Genomic DNA, 10,054 nt, shown 5'->3' with positions numbered 1-10,054 from the left:
CCTTCTAAAACTTTCAGGTTCTTCCCCTTTCTCATTACCCTACAATTATTTTTTTAAATCACCCTACAATCTACAATGATAACAGAACAAGAAGACTTTTTTTGTATACTATTTGTTGCCAAAAACCCTTTAATTCAGACACTCTAATCTTTAGTTCAAACATTAAACAGTCATGAAGCAGAAAACTAACCAAATTAGCAAAACCTAAGCAAGAGACGGAAAATCGATTACCGGGCTATGAGAAGAGGCCGTCGTTGATGAGCACTGTCCACAGTGCAAGGAACTGCAAAATCTAACCAAGAGATGTGTATTTGTTCATAGGCTGTCGTTGTTAAAGAGAGAAGAGATGAGCACTGTCCACAAGCCGTCATTGTCAAAGAAAGAAGAGATACAAATCTGTTGAGAGTTGTTCCTTGGTGCCAAAGAAGAGATACACATTTGTTTGTGTCGAGAGAGAGAGAATCAAGAGTTATTCTCTGGTGCCTTTGTTGTCGAAAAAACAGATAGCAATGAGAGAAATCAGAAAAGTGTTTGAGAGAGTTCCGTTGAGGACAAAGTTAGAAAGAAAGCCAACGGAACACTGACTGAGGAGAGAGAGAAAAACATTAAAAATAATATTTGAAAAGTGAATAGAGTTTCTTTACTTTTCACTCTTCAAACATCATTATACGATCCAAACATTATTATTCATCTACATAATTTAATATAGATAAATTTAAAAAAATATTATTTAAATATAAAAATGAATATGAGGGTACAAAAACTGCCAATGCTCTTTCAATGAATTGGACGGCAAGCCCATTATTACCAGTTCTTTTATGTACAGGCAAGTTCGTGCACTTCTTTGTGCACGCCTGCTGACGTGGAATAGAGCCTTGAACATCGTCATTCGTCTCCCCCAGGCCCCAAGCACGTCGTCTCCATTCCCATTCCCAGATCTGGGTCTCCAACTTGAACGTCGTCTCCGCCATTTTCGCACCTCATTTCGCAGGCCATTTTTCCTCTGCTATCGACGTCTCTCTCTCAGCCATTTTTTCTTGACTGCGCTGCACTCCTCCGCCCTGTATTCATTCCATCCGGCTGTGTTCCACCTAATCGTCGGCGTCGTCGTGTCTCTCAACCATTTGCCCCTTTCATCTGTATTTTTCATGGCTGAAGCTTGAGCTTCACAACCCTTCCATCTGCCCCAAAAAACAAATTAAGGTGGTAGTGAGTTCAAAATTGCATATAGCTCAACACTGGCTATTATTTTACAAATCCTTATTGTTATGTTTTGATAATTTTTTCTGTGTTTGAATCAGTCTCCACAATGATAGTTGCAGACAAACAGTGATTCCAGGCATTTATGTCGTAAAATTGGTAAGATTGTGAAATTGTGAAAATAGATACGCCATCAGTCATAGGGAGAGTGTAATCAGTTCCAAAACTCACATATTCGCATAGCAATTCTTTAGATTTTTTTTTTCCCTTCCAGACTCTGGTTGACTTGCTTTCTAAAATTCTTCTGGATCTATAGATTTTTATGACTTGTTAGAACCCAAGTATTAGCTGATTTACTTGTCCTTAGGAAGACACTCGAAATATATACTCATTACCTGTTACAGTTCCGGAAAGCAGGCAATGATGATGAAATCCCTTTATGTATGCCTCTCACTCTGCAGCTTCCATAATATCTTAACCTCCTGCAGCTTCTTCAATGAAAATAATATTTGAGACACAATCATATTGTGGAGAAACAAGAAAGCAAGAAGCTATTGGAAACAAACAAAAAATAAAATGAAGTAACTCATAAGAGTAATAGAGTGTTGTGTGGATGCAGAATAAGAGGGAGATGGGGGGAGAGTGAGAACAGACGAGGGAGGAGGAGAATGGACGAGGACCCACTTGAACGCACCGTTTCAATTTCCACTTTATCCCGCCAGGTACGCTTCGTGCGCAAGGGCGTGCGCGAAGTTGCCTACATTCAGCTTTTTTTTAAAATTAAAAGCCTAAAAGTTTAAATAATCAATCATGAAAAATAAATTAAAATTAAATCATAGAATTTTAAATGATAAAGAAAATCTGGCCCATGGGCTTAGAGTCTAATCCAAATGTAGGACGTCGGGGTGACATTAACATTGACCACGATCTCGGGCGAAAGCTGTAGGAAGCCAATCCATGGAGTCCGGAGAACTTGAGGGTGGCAGGGAGGTTCGAGAAGTCTTCGCAAATGGCGTTTGCATGAAAACAGCCGAAGTTGAGGCTAAGCTTGATGAGGGAAATATTCAAGAGGCAGAATCTTCGTTACGGGAAGGCTTATCGCTCAATTTTGAGGTTAGGATGTTTATGTTAATGAAGCTCTTATTAAGTGAACATGCATGCATTTTCATTTTGATGTTTGTTAGTGACAATCAATGCTATATCGTTCCCATATTCTTTAAGCATCATGGATTAGCAGGGCTCTATATGTGAAGTGCGCATTAGTGGCAGTTGGTGTCCTCGATCAGGGCACCATTTGTTTCAGTGGAAAAAATAAACTGTAAAGGGGGGGGATCTAGATCTCTTAGCATTGTACTGCCGATGCTTTTAAGTGAACTAATAGATATCCTATTGATTAACCCAGAAATTCTTTATTAGTTGTCATGTGCTGTATACCCCGTTTGTACATGCCCTAGATTTTTCACTCATATTCTTAGCTCAAAATGGTGTTAGGTAGAACGGCATCTTTCTGTAAGCAAAATTTTCGCCCAATATTTCTTTTGATAGGTAAATACCAGCATGTGGATGAACCTGTGATTTCACCCTACTCACTTTGCTTCTAGGAGGGGAGATGTCATTTGGTTTATGTTGGCTAATTTGTTTAGAAAATTCCTTGGAGACTTGCTTGTTAGAGATTTTTAACGTTTCAGGCTGGTTCCTTTATAGTAATGGCCAATTGTCTTTGCAAAAGAGTAAAGGAACCAATTGGTCCTTTCATTTTTCTATAGTGCTCTCCATTTCTTCAAAGAATGTCTTCACGACCATGCTTCTCTGGCTGCATTCTATGCGCACCTCGTATGGCAACAGATGTTTGATTCTCACACATGATTGGAAAACAAAATAGGATGTTTTATGATGTCAAACACGGGAAATTGTTGCTATCATAATCATTAGGGTTGGAGAAAGATATAGAGAAATGTTATTCATCGTTCTTTTAACCATCACTTTTCGGTGTGACATTAAATGATTGGAAAACCATTTATCTTTTCTTAATAGTTAGTCATTGATGCCACATCTGAGGATGATGGAACAATGATGGTTGAAAGGATGATGAATAGCATTTTTCAAAGATGTATGATATGAATGTGCTTTGTAATGTTAAAAATTGGGATTGCACTCATTTAGTATGGATTTAAGCTATAAGATTATGGCCCCGTTTGGATTAAGAAACGATCTCCACTCATCTTATCTCATCATTACAACTTTTTCAAATTCTCACACAAAATATAATAAACAATTCAACTATTTCAAATCCTAAAATAATAATAATATTAAAAAATAATATTCTAATAATATTTTATTCAACTTTCAACTTTCATCTCAACTTACTATCCAAACTGTACCTATATCAATAGAAAATAAAGAAATTAACTCACTTTTTTGGTGGGTTTGATTGCTATGTTCTTCTATTTTTGTTATCATCTTTATTCCCCTAAGATTTCCATCCAGTGTCGAAGAATATGGCATTTTGAGTTTGTATTGTTGTTATATTGTTGTTATCACAGGCATAGTTACCATCAGCAACATTTAAAAAAACCCTTTTATATTTTTAATCTGATTTTTTGTGATCTCTCTCTCTCTCTCTCTCTCTCTCTACGGTTTGAGGCTAGGATGGGGAGTGGTGGGATGTATGTTCCTTCTTTACATATGGAAATTTCCTGTTTTGTAATGATATGTAATTTTTAATCACTTACTGAGTCAGATTGCTAGGATATAAGCCATGCAGATGCTTGGGAAGACCATGAAGCTCCGTGCTTATAAATGTTTATTTATTGTATATTCAAATCTTATAGTTGCTGGCATGTAAGAGCGATACTTCATGTATAATTCATATAATTTACAGGAAGCAAGAGCTCTTCTTGGGAAGTTGGAGTATCAAAGAGGTAATGTAGAAGGAGCTCTGCGTGTGTTTGAGGGCATTGATCTCCAAGCTGCCATACAGCGATTGCAACCTTCCATTGCTGAAAAAGTACCTTCCAGGAAGGGTCGATCTCGCACTGAATTAGTGCATGCAGTCTCACAGCATGCTGCTAGCCTAGTGCTTGAAGCCATATACTTAAAAGCCGAGTCTCTTCAAAAGTTGGGGCGTTTAAGTGGTATGATATACATTCGGTTTTATTCCTGTCCTTTTTTGGCTTTTGTCGTTTTCAAATTTGAATTTCAGCACACAGAAATGAGCCCGTGCTTCATGGGGATTTGCAGAGGCTGCTCATGAATGTAAAAGTGTGCTTGATGCTGTAGAGAGGATATTCTACCAAGGCATTCCTGATGCTCAAGTGGAGAGTAAATTGCAAGAGACAGTCAGCCAAGCTGTAGAGCTCCTTCCAGAACTCTGGAAGCAAGCTGGTTGCTATCATGAAGCAATTTCTGCTTATAGACGTGCCCTCCTTAGTCAATGGAACCTTGATAATGATTGCTGTACTAGAATTCAGAAAGGCTTTGCATTGTTTTTGCTGTACGGTGGAGTGGAGGCTGGTCCACCCAGTTTAGCTGTCCAGATTGATAGTTCGTACGTTCCTAAAAATAATCTAGAGGAGGCAATCCTACTTTTGATGATTCTTATGAGGAAATTTATCCTTGGTAAGACTAAATGGGATCCATCTGTGATGGAGCACCTAACTTTTGCTCTATCTTTATGCTGCCAAACGCCTGTTTTGGCTAAGCAAATTGAAGAGATAATGCCTGGGGTATATCATCGTGTCGACCGTTGGAATTCTTTAGCACTTTGCTACAGTGGAGCTGGACAAGACAAGGTTGCATTGAACTTACTGAGAAAATCTTTACATAAACATGAACAACCAGATGATCTCACTGCACTCTTATTGGCTGCCAAGATATGCAGTGAGGATTCCAATTTAGCTGCTGAGGGAGTGGAATATGCACGAAGGACAATTAATAATGCTCAGGGAATTGATGAGCACATAAAGGGTGTGGGTCTTCGCATGTTGGGCCTTTGTTTGGGAAAGCAGGCTAAACTATCTTCTTCTGACTTTGAGAGGTCTCGTCTTGAATCTGAAGCATTGAAGTCATTAGATGAGGCTATTGCTTTGGACCACAATAATACGGACTTGATTTTTGAGTTGGGTGTTCAGCGTGCAGAGCACCGAAATTTGGATGCTGCTTTACAATATGCGAAGAAGTTTCTTGATGAAACAGGCGGATCCATATTAAAAGGTTGGAGATTACTTGCTCTGGTTTTTTCTGCCCAACAGCGACTCACAGATGCTGAGGTGGTCACAGATGCTGCTTTAGATGAGACTACAAAATGGGAACAGGGACCACTTCTCAGGGTGAAAGCAAAGCTAAAGGTCTCCCAGTCACTACTCACGGATGCGATTGAGACTTATCGTTACCTCCTTGCATTAGTTCAAGCCCAGAGGAAATCTTATGGGCCCCTTAGAAAGTTTACTCAGGTTAGATATTCTATTTTCTTTACATGCTGTACTTCAATTTGAGAAAATAATTTTTTTAATAATAATTTCATCAGCCAAATGCATTATTTATTGGCATGAGGTTGCAGAAGTGATATTATTCTGTTATCTTACAATGTCTCTGAGGCACTCGTCGAAGCTTCGGCTTAAAGGGACATACTGTATGTTTAAATTGTATAACTTTATCCAGATGCAAATGATTGTAAAGTAACTAACGTTGAAATCATTCCTGAGCTTGTCTCAGGTTCGTATCATTATAAAAAGGGAGTTTGCTTTACCTTAAGAGAATGTAAATGATGCCTTACCTTGGAATTAGTTGCTATGACTTTTTAATTTAATATGTTGTTAAAGGTTTTATATTCTTTCCTTCTAGAAATATAATTCATTGCAATTTTATATGTTCTTTTAAACTTATTTGGTTTTGGTTTGTTTCTTCACGAAAAGATAACATTACGTGATACAAAAAATCAAGACCACCAAATTTATTGTTCTTAATTCATCTCTCTCTGTTTTTGTACATGATAGGTTGAGGATGATAAAGTCAATGAGTTTGAAGTTTGGCATGGTCTGGCAAATTTATACTCTAGTATTTCTCATTGGAAGGATGTGGAGATATGTTTGGGAAAAGCCAAAGAGCTGAAACAGTACTCTGTCGAAGCTCTGCACACTGAAGGTCAGAGCTAAAATCTTTCTGAATTCTTTAGTAACTAGTGAATTCAGAACCAATTTTAGAACTCCACGAAAAATACATGGCAATTGCCCTAAGATGTCTTTTACATGTTGCTGGTTGTCGGCCTATTAGAAATGCTGTACCCTCTAAACTAAGCCAGCTGCTTTTCAGCACTGACTCTGATCCAGATTAGATCAGCATTTAACTCAAAACAATATTAAATTGTCATTTGCAAACAAGTGAGAGATTTAAGGATCATTGGACCCATAAACAAACTTGACAAAAAACCATCATTTGCCGTAGAAGTGATCATTCTGCTAAGCGCCATTCAAGGATCCCCCTGAGGACAATCTCGACAGGTATTAAAAATCCTTTGGAAGTATTGTTCAGCTAGACTAAAAACGTACCATGCACATAGTGTGCACCTTCCAACTGCATTATTTTTCCCCAAAACCACCTTTTTTTTATAAATAAAATAAAAACCCCCAAAACACATCTCCTCAACATGTATAACAATAAGTCCCAACTTGCTTGTCCATCTGCTATATTCAAACATAGATGATACATTAAACTCTCCAGAATGAATATCAGAATCAAGACATTCATAGCGAGGAGAGCAGAATCCAAAATTTTACTTTCTCCTAATAAAAGCATTATGAGACAGATAGGATCATTTCCAAATATGTTTAGACCTTATTCGCATAACATTTTGCAATGATCTTGTAAACTCCACTCACAAGACTTATGGATTGGAAGTCCTTTCTAATTGAATACCCTGGATTTCTTGGAATGAGAGTAATAAAAGTTGTATTGAGGCTTTTGGCAAACCTGATTTCAGTATGTAAGTCCAAAAACACTTCCATAGTATGTAAGTTCAAAAGGCCAATGAAAAATTGTCAGGCCCGGGGGTCTTTTTTTTTCCGTTTAAAGCTCTCATCACTTGTAACAACCTGTCCCTCTAGGTTAGGAATATTATGTACGTTTGTACTTGTGCCCGTCAAAGAGACCCATCTTGATGTAACACCTAATTTATTCTTCATTTTCTCCTCTTCTCATAAATCTTTCTTCTAATAAAGTATCCAAGTCTTTAACCTGGTTTAGAAGAATACTTTTCTACATATCTTTCTCTTTTTATTTTATTTTATTTGGCATTGGGTATCCAAGAATAAAGTCCCGACTAATCATGGGGGTGCACAAGCCCTCGGCAAGGAGTTTCCTGCAAGTGCATATCAGGTAATTCAAGGGAAAGTTTCCCCAGTCCGGTGGCTCCTAGAAATTGTTAGCACCTAATAAGATTCAAACCTTAGACTTGGAGGGAGCATACCACCCCCAAGGCCTTTTCTACGCATCCACATTTTCAAATGCCTCATTCCACAACCTTAATTAGCTTTCAAAATAAAACTATGGGAACCAAGAAAGCAATAAGAACCCAACCAGTGTTTTATCCTTTCCATGAAACCTTCTGACATTAGCTACATATTTTCAAATCTGATATACCTTTTTTTGCCTAGAAATTCCTGCAATCAAGGAGAATTGGGACATGATCCTAACGGAGTCTTGGAAGATCAAACCTAGTAGTTAAACCCACATGTCTACAAAAAGCTTGTACCTAGCATAAGATCCCACCTGAGACTCTTGCGTTCAGACAAGAACAATTTACATGTTTGACAGCCCACAGACATTATTATCCACATATTATGGAACCAATTTTGTCTTCTGAAGTCATTATAGTGGCCTTCCATTCTTTGAACAAATTTCTCACCCTTCACTCTTTCTCTTCCTCCTTCAATCTCCTGAGGTTCCAAGACAATACATCTTAGGCTCATATAAAACCATAAGGCCTCGTTTGGTTTTGCAGTTCAGATGAAATGAGATGAGATATTTTAAATAGAAGTGAGATTTTTGAGATGAGATGAGATGGTTTGTGAAAAAATGTGTGTTTGGATAGTGAGATAAGATGAGATGGTTTGTGAAAAAATGTGTGTTTGGATAGTGAGATAAGATGAGATAGTTTTTACTTTTTGGGATTTGTTAAAAGGGTGGGCCTCACCAATAATTGAAAATCATTTAATCGTTATTGAGTGATAGTTATGAATATATTAAAAAAAGCACTTATAAAAAAAAAAAGTTATGAATATATTAAAAAAAGTAATATTTATTATTAATTTAAAAATATTAATAAACATATTTAAATCTCGTAAAATATATATTTGTAGTGGGTCCCACCAAATTTTGTTATTGGCTGAAAAATTCGAAATAGGATGGGAAAGCGAAATAGGATGGGACTACTCACACCTTTGAAACGTAATTTTTAGAGCACGACAAGCGCTCCATCTCTCTATTTCCTTTGCTACCATATTTGGGATTATGACCGATTTCATTCAGATAAGGACCCGCTTCAATGGCTTTAAGCAAGATTTTTTAGTTGTAAAACTTGTTACAGGCTGCTTTAAATGAATCTTATACTGTGCTGGACCTAATATGGTTTGAACATTCTAATTACTCAAGAATTCTCATTTTCTGTCTTAATTTCTACCAGGTATAATGTGGGAAGGTCGTGGGCAGGTCGAAGAAGCTTCGGCTGCTTATATTAATGGCCTTTTACTAGAACCTTGTTATGTTCCTTGCAAAGTTTTGATTGGTGCTCTGATGTCAAAAATGGGCCCAATGGCATTGCCTGTGGGAAGAAGCTTGCTGTCAGATGCATTGAGGATTGATCCTACTAACCATATGGCTTGGTATTACCTGGGGATGGTTTACAGGGATGATGGACGAATAGCTGATGCTGCAGATTGCTTCCAGGCAGCTTCCATGCTTGAAGAATCTAATCCCATCGAAAGCTTTGACTCTATTCTTTGACAGAGCTCCCATATCTTATAAAGTTTAAATTTTTATTAGGTGAAATTTTAAAATTTATTTGTTGATAAATTCATTTTTATTTTACTTCTATATTCTACAAAGAAATTGACTGCCATGATCGGGGATGGGATGGGTTTGCTATTGTGTCACATTTTCATTGCAGTAGAGATTCCTCATTGCTTTATTTTCTTGTTCTGGGATTGGCATTCATGATGAAGATAACATTGCAAGGCTATCTTGGGATGGAACATTTATTATCAATGCGCGCATGAGCTTCACAGCCTCAGCAGTCTGCAATATGGAGGGACACGTCATTAGTACAATATTGTGTCCATTATTAAATTTATGAGGTCATTATAAAAACTGAGTAATTATTTTTTAAACTAACTGAGTAATAGAAATTCGGAACGAAAAGGGAGACATGGAGGAGGTTTGAACTTCCGGTTGGCAGAAGAACGTGCCTGTAAGAGAATTACTGTGGGAAAAATTTGACCTGCAGCAATTGTCGAGCCTGCAAATATATAATCGGTTGCAAGATTTTTTTCCCCCTTTTAGGCCACCAGGTCAATCTTGTATGGAGATGAGGAAGTCTTACCCGCTTCCACTCAATCAAGATTTGTCATTTCAATCACTAATTACAAAGTTGTAACACTTTAACGTCCATTCGAAAAGTATTTGATTTCCTTTTATTTTATCTTATTATTATAATTTTTTTAAATTTTTATATAAAATATAAGAAATAATTTAACTTTTTCAAATCTCAATTCATCCTTTTCAGATCTTAAAATAATAATAATATTAAAAAATAATATTTTAATAATATTTTTTTTAACTTTCATCTTTCATTTAAAATCAT

At 37.0% G+C, this 10,054-nt stretch overlaps 1 protein-coding gene across 1 annotated transcript; it reads left to right on the top strand.

Annotated features, from left to right (window-relative positions):
* The first annotated feature begins 1,111 nt into the window (after positions 1-1,111).
* On the top strand, positions 1,112-9,581 carry LOC109009953 (protein NPG1-like). Its single transcript, XM_035686108.1, has 7 exons — positions 1,112-1,203; positions 1,302-1,359; positions 2,141-2,313; positions 4,082-4,334; positions 4,441-5,651; positions 6,195-6,342; positions 8,879-9,581. The coding sequence occupies exons 3-7, from the start codon at positions 2,158-2,160 to the stop codon at positions 9,196-9,198; spliced, it is 2,088 nt and encodes a 695-aa protein (XP_035542001.1). The 5' UTR covers positions 1,112-1,203; positions 1,302-1,359; positions 2,141-2,157; the 3' UTR covers positions 9,199-9,581.
* The last annotated feature ends 473 nt before the right edge of the window (positions 9,582-10,054 follow it).

Source organism: Juglans regia, chromosome 15, assembly GCF_001411555.2.
Source record: "Juglans regia cultivar Chandler chromosome 15, Walnut 2.0, whole genome shotgun sequence".
NCBI classification, from domain to species: domain Eukaryota; kingdom Viridiplantae; phylum Streptophyta; class Magnoliopsida; order Fagales; family Juglandaceae; genus Juglans; species Juglans regia.
Note: the sequence above shows the minus strand (reverse complement) of the source record. Positions and strands in the feature narration are given on the sequence as shown.